We start from the raw sequence: 17,756 nt of genomic DNA, 5'->3' as shown, positions 1-17,756 counted from the left end.
GGTAAAAGGGGCTGGCTAGATCATGTGGGCGAAGTGTACATCCGATCGAGAGTGTCAAACTAAGTACTTAGTCGTGTCCCCGATTATGGACATTATGAGCAACTAGAGTCTAAAACTGTTTGGATGATCTCATCATTCTAATTTCTTAATTAAAACTTGATGGGTAACATGGGTCGTCAGAGTGATGTTAGTTAGTGAGTTTTGAAGAAGATAAAATTGTTTCGAAAGTAGGAGAAATAAATATTGCTTTCTGTAAATGTGCCTGAACTCCACTGCCAAATAAGCACGTAGTTAGGCGTCATTTATATATCCACCAAAAGTGATATTTGCCAATACAATTCCAAATGTATTAACCATGCGTGGCTGCAACGTTTTATGTTACAGGTTACTCTGAGGACGAGTAAGGTATCGACATTAGGTCGCGAGCTTTCACTCAACATATTCGCCTGTGGCGTGATGGAGCTCTTTGAATTTATTTGTTTTCCGCTTTGAACTCTGTTATTTGAGCTAGCCATGAGCTATGCAAGTTGTAATAAATATATTTTGGATCATACGTTGTAATAAATGACACATTTGCTATTATGTTTATTCATCGAACCGTGTGTGCTAGCGGAGTCGATCCAGGGACTAGCACATTATGCACAGTAGATCCAATCCTTACCGAGTTGAATCGCTTCAATAACACAAGTAAAGAGACCAGTTAGTAATAACTGAAGCACGCGGAGACGAAGATATATTCTCGTGTTTCCTTCCTTGGGAGGAAGGTATATCACATTATAGAGGTGTGTGATCCCACGAAGGATTTCCAACGCCATAAAAGCTCACCTTCTTCTCCGGAGCCTATCCCACACAAACCCTAGCCGCCACACAACCTCCACCATAGCGCTGCCTCCACACAAGCCCGCTGGTCTAGGTGGCCGGCGAGGCGGTCGAGGCCGCGGGCGCGGTCGCGGCCGCGGCGGCCGGGGCCGCCGTACAGGAGCAGCATCACCCCGCCGATCGATGTCGCCTTCGCCGTCGTCGTCTTCAGAGGTGGCGAGGTGCTTTGAGTTCATCCTCCTCATCGACGACAACCCCCTCGGCATCAAGCGGCTGCCGAACAAGTTCGCCGAGTTCGTCGACGGCGCCGCAGCTACGGGAGGCCAGATGTGGCTTCTGTCGGTTGCGTGTCGAGGTCTTGTTCGATGGGCAGCGCAAGATGTACATGTACACCAGGCGGGACAAGTTCGCTTGCGCCCACGACCTCGAGGCTGGCTGCCTGCTCACCTTCCTCCACGAAGGCGGCGGCGAGATGGTCGGGAGGACACCGCTCTATTCGAGTGCTCTTTCTTTGCGGCGAAAATGGCCACAGGCTAATTGAAGCCACTAGTGGAGGTTTCTAGATATTCTTCCTGCATAAGAACAACCGGGCCAGCTAGTTTTCCACTTTGGGTGGTTGAGAGTGCCTGAGAGTGTTTTTTCTTGGCAGCGGACACAAGAAACCTGTGAGGCCAATACTAGTTAGGTTTCCTTATTTTGCAATGTTTCAACCATGTTCCAAACTATGTAGTATTTTTGTAATGTTTTTTATCTATGTTTAAATGGAAAAGAGAAAAAAAAGTAGAAAAAAAGGCCGCTGGAGGCACATTTCAGTCGTCGGCTGTGTGTAAAGTCCATCAATTCCAAATGAGTGGTTTGTTTGCTTCACTTCACTTTACGATACTGTTCCGTTGCTTCGTGCAGTAAGAAGTTGGCAACAGGGATTTGGGATAGGCAGGTCAGATCCAAGTTAGTCTACCGATGTTGGTCATGCAGATTTGGTTCAGCCATTAGTCGAACCCCACGTGGAAGCTAAGGCAGAGGTATGTATGCGAAAGGTGAAATATTCTTACTGAATCACACTATTGCTCGTGGGGGTTCGTGGAAGAGTTGGGTTCGATTCCCTTTATACGCGATGTGGCGAAAAAGACTGATTCAACGAAATATGCCATGCCAGCTTTCAGATTTAAAACGTGTCGTCTACTTCCAGGAAATGTTCGGAACAGAGAACTTTCTCTAATCCAACGCCGCATTCTCCGAAGATTGAGGAACAAGAGGAGATCCATTAAAAGAAATCTTTCTCCGAGAGAAAATCTAAACACTAACATCAAATCATAAACTACACGAAAGTTGTTCATTTATTATGACCTACCGAATCCTGGCAGAATAAGAATATACACCTCTAGATCACTGAAGAACCAAAAGAGATGCTGGTATAATATTGGGTCTCCCCCTCTGCAGGATCAAAAAAGGTTGTATCAAAGTTTCGATCGGTTAATAACATTGTAACTGCCCCTGCCAGTATCGGAAGTGATAATAAAAGTAGGAATGCTGTCACTAGAACGGACCACACAAAAAGTGGTAATCTATGGGGGATCTCGTTGTTGCATAGCTCAGGTCAGAGCAAGGTGCCATCAGGCGTTCAACAGGCAGTCTCACGATCGGGCATGAGTGTCCGGAAGAAGAAATTGTATACTCCCTTTGGTCGGAAGGCGGCGGGGGAAGGAAGGGGACACTGGGCGGGATCTTTCAGCAGCGAATTCCCCATACAGATAGAGGCGCCTATCAAAAAGATACTCCGAAGGCTTCGGGATCGAGGTCTCATTAGCCGAAGAAGACCCAGGCCAATCCACGTGGCCTCTTTGACCAACGTCAGCGACGGATACCCTCTCCTAACTATTGCCCATTTATTCTGGAATCATTTTTTAGGAGGGAAAATTTTACATATTTCTGCCAAATCCTTCTATTATTAAGTACGGCTGGTACCATTTCGATGTGTTTCGATTTTTTCGAAAAAGAGATGTTTGATGCTTCTGAATTCATTGTATTAATTCCATTTCCTACGCGCGGTCAAAAACGACTATTTTCGTGTTCGTGAGGCAACGCAAACGAACGCAGACGGTTAATTTGAGCGTTCCATTTGGGTCTTTCAGTCGGAGATGCCCTAAATAAAAGGAGAAGAAACAATAAAAGCGGCAAGTTGACTGCTGCGCCAAAACCCTGCGTGTTCATGTCTTTCTCTGCTGCGCCAAAACCCTGCGTGTTCATGTCTTCCTCTCCTATCTCTCGCTCGCGTGTGTGATCGTGTGTTCATTGTTTTCCTCTGCTCTCTCACTCGCTCACGCGGGTGATCGCGTGTGGTTGCAGGTTGAGAACTGACAGACCATCCATCGAGTCATTATCAACAAGGGAATTCAACTCGAAGATGCAAGTTTCAGAAACAGAAATTCAACCATTTTGCAAGGAATTCTATGGCATCGTTCCATTAACAAGGCATAGTCCAAATGAGCTCCAAATCATATGGAGTAGTAATTAATTAGAGAACAGCAGAACAGCGGCTAACGGTTAAGACAGGAAATCCAAAAACATGGATCTTCTTCAGTTTACTAGCTCGATGTTGGTCCCCTTCATTGCCTCCCCTGCATCTTCCTCCCCCTGCTTCTTCCCTATGAGGAACTCCAGAAGCCCCTGAATGTCCAAACATTTGGTGAATGCTGGTATACGATAGAGAGGAGAAATTAACGAGGCCATATCGTTCACTACTTATACTAGTCTAAATTAGCTGCCAACATAACACAGCCAACAGTTTACAGGAGCATCTAAATTAGGACATGATTGGTCGGCGCTGCGACATATACTGCACTTGCATAACAAAAAAGCATTGATCTTCTTCAGTTTGCTAGCTCGATCTTGGTCTACGAGATTGCGGTACTGCCCTTCATGCCTCCCCTGCATCTTCCTTCCCCTGCATCTTCGCTATGAGGAACTCCACGAGCCCCTGGAGTGCGACGTCGACGTCCTCGCTCCGCAGCAGCATCTCCGACACCTCGGCCGGCGTCACCTCCACCTGGGCAAGCAGCCCCTGTATCTCCTGGAACAGCGGGTGGTCGTCGACGACGAAGTAGTTCCGGGCGAGCGTCTTGAACGCCTCCCAGCCGCAGTAGCCCATGTAGACGTGCATGTCCATGCGCCCTGGCCGCAGCAGCGCCGGGTCGAGGCGATCCTTGTAGTTGGTGGTGAAGATGATGATGCGCTCCTCGCCGCTGGTGGACCACAGCCCGTCGATGAAGTTGAGCAGGCCGGACAAGGTTATGTTCTGCTGCTGCAGAGCATGAGCATCGCATGTTTGAATTCATTCAGAGACCGAGAGAAAACTCGGAAGATGCTGTGTTCAAGAATCAAGATGTATGCTTTCTTCTGTCAAAAAAAGATGTATGCTTTCTTGGTCATGTGGATCGTACCGTGCTTGAGCAGTCGTCGGAGCCATCCTCGGGCAGCACCGGCGTCTTGCGGTCCTTGCCATCTTCCCTGGACGTGGCAGTGAAGCAGCAGTCGATGTCCTCGATGACGAGGATGGACTTGTTGGGCATGCCGATGAGCAGCCTCTGGAGCATGGAGTTGCAGCGCAGCTCGGCGAGGTCGAGGTCGTAGAGATTGAAGCGGAGGTAATTGGCGACGGCGGCGACCAGGCTGGACTTGCCGGTGCCTGGCGGGCCGTAGAGCAGGTAGCCGCGCTTCCACGCCTTGCCGATCCGGCGGTAGTACTCCTTGCGCTTGAGGAACCTGTCGATGTCGGCGATGACGGCCTGCTTGGTGGGCGGGTCCATGGCGAGCGTGTCGAAGGTGGCCGGGTGGTGGTGGCTGATCCCGCGCCAGGACGTGGACTCGTTCATGTAGATCCTGAGCGCGCAGTTGAGCCGCCGCGCCTGCTCCGCCGCGGCGGTGATGGAGGGCACGTACCTGCCGAGCGCCATGTCCATGTGCTCCGCGTCGAAGCTGAGCTCCAGCGAGTCCACCCCGTGGTCGCCTTCCCCCGGGACGGACGCCCACCTGAACTGGACGCCCTCGAAGAGGTCGGTCATGGAGTCGCCGCGGTCCATGGACATGACCTTGCTGGCGCCGCCGCCGCTGAGGCGGAGCCGGCGCATGGACCGTGGGTCGATCCGGGTGGCCAGGTAGTCGTGCACGTCGGTGTAGAAGGCGTTGTAGTCATCGCAGTTGGAGGAGTTCTCCTCGATGCGCCTGACGACGATGGTGCAGCGCTCGACGGGTGGCGGCTCCATCCGCGCGCGGAGGAGCGAGGCGCCCCAGCTGACCAAGGCGCAGAGGTCGTCCGGCAGGAGCTCCCGCGCCATGCCGCGCGCCAGCACGGCGTACGCCGTCACCGAGGCCGCCGTGGCCGCCGCCTTCTTGTACGTGTCCACCAGCTTGACCAAGGACGGCGACGCGAGCGCGGACGGGGGATCCATTGCCGCCGAACAGGGTAGCCCAAACTGGTGTAGCGCAGCTGGTGGCGCGGCGTGTCTACTCGTGTTGTTGCGTTCGTGGTTCGCCGATGTGTATATGTGGGTGTTGTCAGTGTGCGCGGCCACCGTTATTGACCGTGAAATTACTGTCTGAATTTACTGTCCATGACTAGAATTTGGCGCGCTGAGGCTTTCGCCTGCAAAGAAGGAGGTGAAAACTGAAAAGCTCTTCTAGCCTGTCGCAGTGTCCTAGCCGTGCAGCCCTGTACCGTACACTGCGTAGAGCTACGGTGCCGTGCAGCCCTGTACCGTCAGAAGAACTTGTGAAAGTAGCAAAACGAGTAGTAGCTTTTGTTATCACTGCGTCTTGTCGCTCTTCGGAGCCATGGTGGGCACGCCATCTCTCTCACCGTTTCTCTCCTTGGTATATAATGGATAGCACAATGATAGGTGTATCTTCAGCAGTTTAACGCATTTTGGTAACTAAAAGTGACTGTATATTTGTTTGGGTTGGGCTGCATACACGAAATTATTGTCTGAACAGGATAGACCGTTTGCGTCCATCACTTTCATCGAACATCACATTATAAGAATCAATAACTAACCCGGAGGCTTTGTCATAGATTTTGTAAGTGAGGGATTTGTCACCGTAACCAACACATATACCTTCCAAAGATTTAGGTTCAGATTTAGACAAACAAACTCCTTTGATTCTATGGAAAAACTTATAGCTGAACACCTTGAAGTAGGAGATATTAGGTTTATGTTCGAAGAGAATTTTATATGAAGTCTTGTTCAAGTTTTTGCGGAGGTAGAGTCGATTTGATGAATGACATACGGTGGAGATGGCCTTGGACCAAAAGTTGAATGGAGATTTAAATTCCGCCAACATAGACCTTGTCATATCCATCAGAGTCCAGTTTTTCCTCTCCACAACACCAGTTTGTTGAGGGTTGTACGCAAGGGAATATCGATGTCTTATCCCCTCATCACTAAATAAAACCATTGAGTGTGTAGTTTTTGAACTTAGAGCCGTTGTCACATCTTATTGTCAATATTGGAACATTGTGTTGACGTTGCAATTTGGTGGCGAAGTCGATGAAGGTTTGTTGAGTCTCAATCTTCAACTTGAAGAAATAAACCCAAAGTATATATTCAATAATCGTCAACAATCACCAAACAATGTTTTTTCGCACCAAGACTTGCATGAGTAATAGAACCAAAAGAGATTCACATGAATGAGCTCCAAGATCCTCTTGGAGAGGATAATATTCTTGCTTGGATGCAGAGAGTCGTGCATTTTGCCTTGAACATAAGCCCCGCAAACACCATCTTTGGCAAAAGAAATAGAGTTCTTTAGTCTCACAATATGGCTACCCTTGTGAATACTTTACAAAGTTATCATGTTGACATGGGAAAAACGGCAATGCACAACCAACCCACGTCCACCTTTCCGAATAAGCACATCGCACTTGTAGTGGTTTTCCCCAAAAAAAACTCCACCACATACAAGTTGTTTTCAACATACCCAACAAAAGCGAATTTTAGAGTCTTCATCCACAAGAGAACCACAATACCTTTATCAATAGAGACATCAAAACCCATCTTGCCTAGGGCATTCACGTACAATAAATTGTAACCAAGGGTTTGACAAGCATGGCATCTGCAAGAGTAATCTTGTGTGCAACCACAACCTTGCCAAAACTCAATACCTCGAATTTTGAATTACTGTCGAAGGAGACGGTTATATTATGGACATTAGGCTCAACTCCTTAACGATATGCTTGCCACTGGTCATATGAATTGTGCATCCACTATCAAGCACTCATTTTAACCCTCCAGCGGCATAGTCCTACATAAGATCAAATCTTTGATTTAGGTACCCATTTTTCAATGGATCCTCTTTTGTTAGCAACAAGGGTCTTTGGAACCCAAATGGACAAAGCAATGTAACTATCATAAGGGCCAACATATTTTGCATAAACATCACCATATTAATCTTTAAATAAAACATAGTGAGGGTTAGCTATTCCTGCATGATCATCAATAGTAGTTTTTTTCCTTTGAGGCATCACCGCCATTAACAACGTTCTTATTCTCTTGTGGGGCTTGGACTTTTTCTTGTTGTCTTCTTTTCCTTAGCCCCATAGACAAGACCCTCCTTCCCATTGTTTGACCTTTGCTTACTTAAAAGGTCATCCAAAGATAACTTACTTTGGGGAAGAGATGATTTGGCAAGCTCATCCTTCAACCTAGCATTTTCCTCAATGATATTTGCATGATCACAAGTAGAGGTAGAGGACCTAGACACATCATATTTAGTGAGCCTAATTTGAAGTTGCTCATGTGAGTTGGTGAGGAGAGAGTGTTCACTCTCCAAGGACTTGTGAGACTTGTCTAGATCATCTAGATCCTTAACAAGTTTATAATGATCAACACCAAATTTGGCCTTTTCCTTTTTAAGCAATTTTAGCTTAGCCTTGGCATGATTTCTTTCTGGTGAGTTTCACAATTATTTCATCTTGAGGCTCCTCAAGAGTTTCGAGTTTCTCTTCAAGAGAAGCTATGGTTTCTTGTTCTTCCTCAAAAGCATTTTTAATGAAGCAATTTCAAGGGAGACTTCTCTCTCAATTCTACATTTTTCTTCAAGGATATCTTCTTGCTCGGCTAGACGAGATAAGATGGACCCAACATGCTTTTTGTTCTCGCCATGCAAGCTAGAGATGAATTCATCGAAATCAAGAATTTCTTGTTTCACTTTTAGACTAGCATGATCAACCCCTAGAGCATTTTTAGAATTAGGCTCGGAAGGGATAGAATATGATACCTCGGCACATATAGCAATGAACCATTTTAATAGGAGGATTCTCATCGGGGATTCAAAGAGAGATGTAGAGGGAGTTGAGGTAGTAGCAATAGCGGCCATCTCATTAATGGTTTATTCTTCATCCTCTTCCTCGTCATCATCCATGGAAGAATTATCCTCTTGAGTTAGTAGCACAACTCTTGATGGCTTCTTTTTGGTGAAGTTCTTATTCTTGTTGAAAGGCTTCTTGTTGGGGGACTCGGTCTCCTTGGCCTTGCTCTTGGGAATAAGTATTCCGCCACGTGTTTCTCCTTTCTCAAACAAGCATTTGGTGATGAAGTGAAACTTTTCACCGCAATTGAAGCACGATCTTGACCTTGGGCCTGAGCTCTTGAAACCACTTGAGTTGTTTATTTTGTTGTTTTATTCTTTTTCTTTGGATGGATCAACCCAAAATCTTCTTGCATGGAATGCCATGTGGTCATTGTAGTGATACTCCAAATCTCCAGGATAGCACATGTTTCAAGAAGCTTTAGACGCTTCTTGGCAATTCACCTCTTCAACCACATTGTCCTTCAAGGCAAGGTTTGCACCTTTTGCCATTTCTATGGCATGGTTGCACGAGTCTTCAGTATTCTGTTCAGCCACCTTGAGAGCTTGCATCAATAGCACCACTTCATTGGAGGTCATTTGACCATATATAGTTGTACCTCCCTACAAGACTTTTGATGTCAATGGGTTCATAGTGCATGAGAGCATCAATATACTTATCCTTGAATCATCAATATGTTTAGCACCCACATTACCAAAGGCGTTGGCAATGGTTAGGAGCCTTTTGTACATCTCTTGATGGTCTTAATTTGGCAACTTCATGAAACCTTTGGCTTTATTCTCAAGAGCACTATACTTGTTTATTTTCATGCTTTCACTGCTCACAAAGATTGCGGATAGCCTTTCCAAGCTTCTTTGGCGGTTGTGAAATGCAGAATATAAGGCAAGTCCTTTGAACCAACTGAAGGGACACAAATGCCGTCTAGAAGGGGGTGAATAGGCGGTTAAAAACTTTTCCTAGATAGGCATAACAAATGCGGAATAAAACTAGTGTTTACTTTGTCAATCCCAAAACCTATATACTATGCTTCACCTATGTGCACCAACAACTTATGCTAAGTAAGCTAAGCAACTATGTGATAGCAAGATATATATAACTTCACGCACGAAGGGTATCACAAAGTAAAGTGCATAAGTAAAGAGCTCGAGTATAAAGATAACCGAAGCACGCGGGAGATGATGATTTATCCCGAAGTTCACACTCTTCCGAGTGCTAATCTCCGTTGGAGAGGTGTGGTGGCTTAGTGCTCTCGAACGCCACAAAAGGCCTCACCTTGAGGTGTGGTTGCTCAATGCACACCAACGCCACAAATGCCTCGCCCCAAGATGTGGTAGTCACACCACACACCGAGCGTCACAAAGGCCTCATCTTATTCTCCAGTGAACCTCACCACAAAGGCCTAGGTCATGGTTCCACTAAGGGATTTCCTTCGAGGCGGAAACAGGTCTTACACAAAGCTTAGGGCACACATCCACAACTTAATCGGAGGCTCCCAACAAATCACCACAAAGGCCTCAAAACCATCTAGGGTTCCAAGAACCCAAGAGTAACAACTTTATTACTTTCACTTCCACGAATCACCGTGGAGCACACAAACCGATGCACCAAATGCAATAGCAAGAACACCACTAAGATGCTCAAGTCCTTCTCTCTCAAATTACAACAAAGCTACAAAGCTATTGGGGGAATAAGAGAGGGAAAATAAATAAGAGGAGGAACACCAAATTTCTCCAAGATCTAGATCTACTGGATTCCCCTCGCAAAGAGAGGGATTTGATTGGTCAAGATGTAGATCTAGATCTTCTCTCTCTTTTACCTCAAATAGGTGCAAGAATCATGGACGGATTAGAGGGAGAGGAAGCTTATCAAGGTAAAAAATGGAGTAGAGAGAGAGTAGAAGAAGCAACCAGTCCAAGGAGAAAGAAGGGGGGTCTTATATACCCCCTCTCAATCGAATATGACCATTTGGGACCTCCCGGGCCGGATTCTCCGCCCCCCTGAAAACTGGCAGAAGCATCAACATGAGAATGAGCATAACTTGAGCATCCAGACTCTGATTTTGATGATCTTGGGCTTGTTTTGAAGCTAAGAACAAGCTCTACAAGATCATGCAGAGAACCATCATAGTATAACAAGGTAGGATAGAAACAAATGGGGAAAGGTTTAACCTATCTATAAGAGGCAACCCGGTAACACCTCCAATATGGAAAACACAACAACTTGAATTAGAAAACTCGGATTTAGGTGAAACCAACTTTGTAATAAAGAAAATAAGAAGAGATACCCCACAAATAGTGAAAATCTTAAGAACAATTAGGTTATATTTTTTCAAGAATTTAGAGGTGAAACCTCTCAATACAAAGAACTAGGAAAAACTCCAATATCTAAAACGCAGTAAGTATTTCATGTGAAATCCGTTTTCGATGAACCAGAGCTTGTCATGATAATACGAACAAGCTCTAAAACACCACATGGATAAGATACAAATAACCACCAAGAAATATGATGCAAGGATGCAACGGTTTGAGCTCTCTCCGAATGATACGATCGAGTTACTCACTCGAGAGATCTCTTGACAGCACGGCAACTAACATATAACCCAGTCTCCCAACTAAACCATGAGACCGATAAGAAAGAAAACCTACCAAGACCAAACCTTAATCTTGCGCATTCCACTTGATCTTGATGATGACGATCTTGACTGCAACAAGTTGGAACGCCTTTCTTGATTGTGCTTGCTTGATGAAGTATTGCGAGTGCTCCCCCATAATCCACAATGGGAGAGCTTCTTATTCGGTGCATCTTCACATATCCATGATCACCATATGAATGTCAAGCTTCGAGCATATGATATCTTTGATATGTCTCATCTAAAACTTGCACACCATTTCTTATTTCTTCATTATGTTGATGGCTTGAAGATACACATGAGAGCTCACTTAATCTTCTTCTTCAATACATACTTGTCACTTGATCTTCATTAATTTCTTATTATTTCAACCTTGAAGCCAACATATGGTTCAAGCCTTGCCTATGGACAACACCTACAAATATAACTCAATGCAAACATTAGTCCATAGGGATTGTCATTAATTACCAAACCACACATGGGGGCTCCATGCACTTTCACCAACAGCTTGTTGAATAATGTTCAAAGCTATAGAGTTGAGTTGGCTATCAACCACCTCTCTTCTATTCAAATTGTTGGCATTGCAAGGTTTGTACCCTTCCATTATGATTATCCAAAGATCATCGGAAGCACTGCACACATGAGAGCGAAACTCAAATTGCCACATATTAAAGTCCTCAACATTGAGCTAAGGTGGATCACCCCTAGTGTATATATGAGGGTGAAGGATAAGGGGATCGGGGGGCGCCAATGTTTGTTATGGTACTCCCACCTCTCTTCATCTCCCTTTTTGGAAGAGCCACTAAGTTCCCTATCTTTTTCTAAGTCGCCACCATCCAAGGGGTTTTTACTAGAGGATGAGCCCGAAGGTTTACCCCTAATAAAGAGTGTGTGTCCTCCGTGATGGGAATAAAAGGAGGGGCTTTCGGCGCCATTATCTCGATCTGCGAAGTATTTTCACATTTCTAACATTTGACCCTCTATGGAGGATGTCAAGGTAGTTTACATAGCCTTGAGATCGTCAATAGATGTCGGCTTACTGCCTCTCCTTCATCGTTCAGCATACTCTTAGGAGGTTAAGCATGAAATAAGAACTGAGGCTCTTATAACAATTAAAAGGATCGTATGCCGCACCTAGAGTGGGGTTAATAGGTGCTACCAAATTTTTAGTTCTTTTTCATATCAGGCTTGACACAAAGGTAAATTCTCCAGATATGAAACTATGTAAATTTACCTAGATGACAAGCTACACGACTAAGCAAGCTACCACTAAGCAAGATATAATAATGCAATAAAGGATAGAGGTCACCGAGAGCTGAGCACGCGGAGACACGAGGCATGATTCCCGTAGTTCCTTCCTTTCGAGGGGAAGAACGTCTACATTAGAGGGGTGTGGTTGCCACGAAGGCCTAACCAACACCACAAAGGCCTCATCCTATTCTCCGGTGAGCAAAGCCATGAAGGCCTAGTTCACTTGTCTGCTAAGGGATTTTCTCGAGGCGCAAACTGGACCTTTACAAGCTTCTTGGGGCACGTCCCCACAACCAAATTGGAGGCTCCCAAGTCTGTTACAACACAACAACAAGTTATTAATGGAGTAAACAACAACTAGGGTTTCCAAAGGAAACACTAGCCAAAGGGCCCTCAAGTGAATGACGGGGAAATGCAAATTGCTTCGGTGAGGATGTAGATCAGCGTCTTCTTATTCGATTTTCCGAAGATCAAGAGCTTTGGATGGTTGAGGGAGGAGATCAAGTGATTTTGGTGGCTCAGCTATTAGGGTTCTTCTTGAGATGGACGAGCAACCTTTGCCATTGGGGAATAAGGATATTTATAGCCCTCCTCCAGATGTGCTTGTTTCTGAAATTTGGGGGCCGGATTATCTGTCCTAAGTGGCGGCCAGATTAATCAGCCCTGAATAATCCTGCCCTTTTCAAATAATCTGGCCAAATATCTGACCAATAATCCGTGAGGTGCACTGGCAGCACACCCCTTAAGTCCTTAGTTGATTTTCGAGGGAACGGATATTTGCCAATAATCCGGCCCCGGATTATCCTGCCTTACAATAATCTGGCCAATAATCCCGGGGGTATACTATACTGAGCCGAAATCTTGTAAGTCCTTAGCCATTTTCTGGGAGGGGGGGATGATCCATCCCGGATTATCCGACCTAGAGATTTTCCAGCTACTTCATTTTTCAGCATATATTGATCGACTATACATAGTTTGATGCTTACGAGTCTAAACATCCTGCACCACTTATCACACATTAAACCATCACTAATGTTTTTATATAACACACAAAACCATAATGATAGAGAGATTTTCTTTCATCGGGTGCTTGATTAGGGCCCTCTTAGTGTTCATCTTGGAGTAGAAGCCACAACAGCGCCACGCGAGGGTCATGTCAGGGATCCTACGGGATATGATTTGTAACCAATCGAATCTAGCATATCTTGTTAGGGTTCCTATGCGGCTGTAGGCGGGCTCAACACCTTTATCCCTATACCACAGTTTATATAAGGAGTCTAGGTATTGGTCGAGCACGCGGATTCATTTGATTGAATCTCACCATTCACCATCCACCATCCACCATCCACCATATAAGAGCTTGTGACTCCCTCGAGTAATTCGTCCTGGAACAAACCATGAATCCACTGGGAGGAGCTCCCATGCCACCCATTTCTCCAACACCGCCCATGCCTCCATAGCCACCAATGCCTCCCATAGAACTCATCCCTCCCATTGAGATCATTCCTCCCGTGCCGCCAATGCCTCTATAGCCCCCATAACAACCCATCGGTGCTCCCATTCCTCCCATGCTTCCCATGCTTCCATATCCTCCAATGCTTGCATAGGTCATCTTCCATTTTTGAGCCAAGAATTGATCTCGCACGAGGTTGATGTACTCCTTTTGCTTTTCATCTAGGTTGGGTGTGTCAATGAAAAAGAGAATCTTCTAATACTCCACGAGCCATTGATTTTCTTCCATGGAAACCTTCTTCTCCTCCAATGCCACCCTCCTCTCCACCGCCGCGGCCCTCCTCTAATCCGCTACGGCCCTTCTTTGTTCGGCATCCGATTCTTTCTCCCTAGACAACCTCCTCTCCTCCGTCGCTTCCTTTCTTTCTTGTACAATAGCGTCCATAGCGTTCTTGAGATCATCATCCCTGGCTTCCATCCCTTTTTTGTTTGTTTATTTCCTATTGGTATTTTTGTTCTTGCAACCGAGTTAGGAGTTTCTTCACTTGAATATTCATATTCTAGTACAATGACACCATCCACATTTGCCTTCATTACATTCTATTTCACTTCCAATCCATCACGGTTCTTCCACTTCTCTTCATTTTTAGCTCGACCCAACAATCGTGCAACACAAATGGCTTCCCTTCAACCATCTTTCCCTTCTTCTTCTTTGGTTTTCCTTTGAACAATTTCTGAGCAATGTCCATCTACATTAACAAAATGAGTGAGAAATACATGTAAAACAATTGTGTATGAACGTGAAACAAAACAAATGTTGACAACATAGTTGAACTTACCCTATCTTTATCATTTGTGCCACTTGGGTTCATCTTGTCACCGCCGTCAACACCCCCGACCATTTTGAACAATCGGTGTTTATGGTGGACCAAGAGAGCGAAGAGATCTATCAGTGTGCTCACATCCTCTCTTACTTTTTTTTGGGTCATACATCTCCTTGATTTTAACCCATTATGTATCTCTTATTTGGTCCGTGTTGGTGACCGGATCCATGCCCACGCTGCACCATGATCTACAAAGTTAAACATCTTCCTCCATGGTGTAAGCTGGCTGATCTTCCTTTCGGTGCATCGACCGATACCTGACCTTCATCATCCACTTCAAATCCACCATCGATCTCATGCGTTGCAAATTCTTGAGACACATACTCTTGCGAGTTTAACGCAACATTCATGTATGACAAATATGTCTCATTATCGACACTACATTGCATTACAAATATGTTTAATCATGGACAATACATCATAAAGGATTTTGTTTTACCTTCTTCATGTGCAACCGATGGCGCGCACGTTTATGGTTCCGATGGAGCATACATGCCCGGCGATGGAGGCGCTGGAGGCTGGAATTGAGCAGTCATTGAAGCAGCAGCCGGCGCGCCGGTCACCTTGTCTTCTTCGTGGCAGGCGCCTTCTTTTTTCTTTTTGCCTGACACCGGCGTAGAAACAGACGAGCGCTTCATCGCAGATTTCCTATCCGCCATTGACGCCATCGCAGCAGCACTTCTAGCTGCCACGCTCGCCCGGGGCGCGACGAAGAGGTTGCGCGCCATCCCTACGCTAGGGTTTCCCGCGGCGACCGGGGGATTGGATGCGGGAAGCAGCACGACTCCATCTATGCTGGCGGAATTGGGTTGGGGAGGGTTGGGGAGGAACAGCGCGACCATCCGTCGTCGGGAGATTGCGTGTGGCGGCGCAAGGAAGGGGAAAAACGAGCGCGCGGTAGTTCATTCAGTCTCATCACCCTTTCAACTCTAGACAAGATGAAAGTTTCAGAGCATCTCCAGCCGCGTCCCCCAAAGCGTCCCCCAAAGGGATTTGGGGCGCGCCGGACAAAAAATGTGTTCCAGCCGCATCCCCCAAAGCCCATTTTTGTCCGGCGCGGCCCGATACGGTGTCCGACGCCCCGAGCCCATCCCCGTCCCACAGGGGACGCACCGGGACGCCGGACACACCGAAAGCGAGGCGGGCTCCCACATGTCGGCGACTATTTGCATAAACCGTTGGTTCGCGCCTCTTTTCTCGTCGCTCCTTCGTTCCCGCGCCTCCCACCCCACCGCCGCCGCTGGATTTCCCGGCCGGTTGGGCGTCTGATCTCTGCTGAGAGTCGGAACCGTTGTCGCGGCTGGGGCTCCGGCCGGTCGTGCCGCCGCCGCCGCGTCGCCAGCGCGTCCCAGAACCCACCGTCAAATCCGCCCCACCTCCGCGCACAGAAGGTGCTCAACGACTTGCCAGGTAGGCGCGATTGGCCGCTGTTTGTTGCGTCGTCTGCCTCGGCGCAATTTTAACCATTGATTTTGCTTCAGCCATGGACAACGACGATGAGATGGTTGCCCTGCTGCTGGAGGACGAGCAAGCCTTTGACGACGACCTGCGGGAGCATTTGCTGATCATCGCGTCCCTCCAGGACATGCTCGACGCTGAGGCGGAGAAGAGGAAGAGGCCGCGCCGCGGAGGATCAAGGCCGGGAAGAAGGAAGTTGAAGCCCCGACAGAGGGTGGAGGGGCATGCCATGCTGCACAACGACTACTTCGCCGACGACGCAACACATGCCGACAATTTTCGGCACCGGTACAGGATGAGCAAGGGGCTGTTCATGAATATCCTCCACGGCGTTCGAGAGTTCGACCCCTACTTCAAGCTCAAGCTCGACGCTGTAGGCGTTCTCGGGTTCTCGTCGATTCAGAAGTGCACCGCCGCCATGAGGATGCTTGCATACGGAGCACCTGCCGATACACAGGACGACTACCTTCGCATGAGTGAATCTACTGCCATTGAGTGTATGTACAAGTTTTGCCGAGCTGTGGTGGGAAAGTTTGGCAAATACTATTTGAGAGGGCCAACTGAGGAAGAGACTGCAACGATCATGGCACAAAATGCTGCCAGAGGATTTCCTGGGATGCTTGGAAGCATCGATTGCATGCACTGGGCATGGAAGAACTGCCCGTTTGCTTGGCAAGGTATATACAAAGGCCGTCATGGATATTGCAGTGTGGTGCTTGAAGCTGTGGCAGATTATGACCTGTGGATTTGGCATTCTTTCTTTGGCATGGCGGGATCACACAATGACATCAACGTGTTGCAGCAGTCTCCGGTGTTCAGCGAGACTAGTGGAAGGGCATGCTCCACCATGCAACTATGAGATCAATGGCCACGAATATACCGAAGGCTATTATCTAGCCGATGGTATATATCCAAAATGGGCCACTTTTGTCAAAACAATCTCGAATCCATCAGGTCTGAAGAATTCTCACTTTGCTACGCGACAGGAGGCTTGCGGGAAGGATGTCGAGCGGGCATTTGGTGTGCTTCAAGCACAATTTGCCATTGTCCGGTACCCTGCTCTAAGCTGGTCTCACGACCAAATGTGGGAGGTGATGCAGGCTTGTGTGATCATGCACAACATGATCATCGAGGATGACCGCAAGAATTATGCTAGGTCACATGTTGGTCCCTATGAGTGTGAATGCCCTCTTATGGAGGTTGATCATGAGTTGCCTGCAGATTTTTCTGATTTTCTCGCCATGCACGTAGAGATCCGTGACAGCAATGTGCATGAGCAACTTCAAGCTGATCTCGTTGAGCATTTGTGGAGGATCAAAGGAAATACCGTGGCACCTTGATGTAGCATCTCCTATTTATTATATTTGTTTACTTGTTTTATTGTTTGTTGTAATTTAATTTGAAAACAATCCTCGCAAACATTTTTATTCATATGCAATATTTGATAAATGATTCTGTGTTAAAAAAAAGTAATTTAAATGTTTGGGGACGGCGTTTGGGGGACGCGGCTGGGAAGCGACGTCCCCCAAAAGCGGCACGAACAAAACACGTCTCCCAAACGCTCAATTCAGCACGGTTTAGGGATGCTTTGGGGGACGCGGCTGGAGATGCTCTCAGAAACAGAAATTCAAGCAGTTTGCAAGGAATTCAATGGCATCATTCCATTAACAAGGCATAGTCCAGATGAGCTCCCAAACATATGGATCGAGGGAGATATGCAGCAACTAATAATAACTAGAGAACAACAGAACAGCAGTCATCAACAGTTAAAAAGAAGATACAAATTCTTAGGACAAGATACGTCCCCGCTGCAACATACTTTGCACAACGGAATGCAAGGGCTTTCTTCAGTTCACTAGCTGGATCGGACTTGGTCTAGGTGATTGCGGTACTGTGTCCT

The 17,756-nt window shown here is 46.7% G+C and overlaps 1 protein-coding gene across 1 annotated transcript; it reads right to left on the bottom strand.

Moving 5' to 3' along the window:
* Positions 1-3,396: 3,396 nt before the first annotated feature.
* LOC124672665 (AAA-ATPase At3g50940-like) lies at positions 3,397-5,267 on the bottom strand. The gene is made up of 3 exons (XM_047208858.1): positions 4,260-5,267; positions 3,743-4,120; positions 3,397-3,486 (listed from the first exon to the last, which is right to left on the bottom strand). The coding sequence occupies exons 1-3, from the start codon at positions 5,265-5,267 to the stop codon at positions 3,397-3,399; spliced, it is 1,476 nt and encodes a 491-aa protein (XP_047064814.1).
* Between the last annotated feature and the right edge of the window lie 12,489 nt (positions 5,268-17,756).

The sequence above is a fragment of the Lolium rigidum genome, chromosome 7 (assembly GCF_022539505.1).
Source record: "Lolium rigidum isolate FL_2022 chromosome 7, APGP_CSIRO_Lrig_0.1, whole genome shotgun sequence".
Classification (NCBI taxonomy): Eukaryota; Viridiplantae; Streptophyta; class Magnoliopsida; order Poales; family Poaceae; genus Lolium; species Lolium rigidum.
This window is presented reverse-complemented; position numbering and strand designations above follow the sequence as displayed.

Excerpts from the sequence above, each read along its gene's own strand:
- LOC124672665 (XM_047208858.1), bottom strand. The coding sequence starts at position 5,267 with ATGGATCCCCCGTCCGCGCTCGCGTCGCCGTCCTTGGTCAAGCTGGTG. Across the intron at positions 4,121-4,259 it reads CCGACGACTGCTCAAGCACG|CAGCAGAACATAACCTTGTC; the intron begins GTACGATCCACA and ends CATGCTCTGCAG. Across the intron at positions 3,487-3,742 it reads GGAAGGAAGATGCAGGGGAG|GGGCTTCTGGAGTTCCTCAT; the intron begins GCATGAAGGGCA and ends TTGGACATTCAG.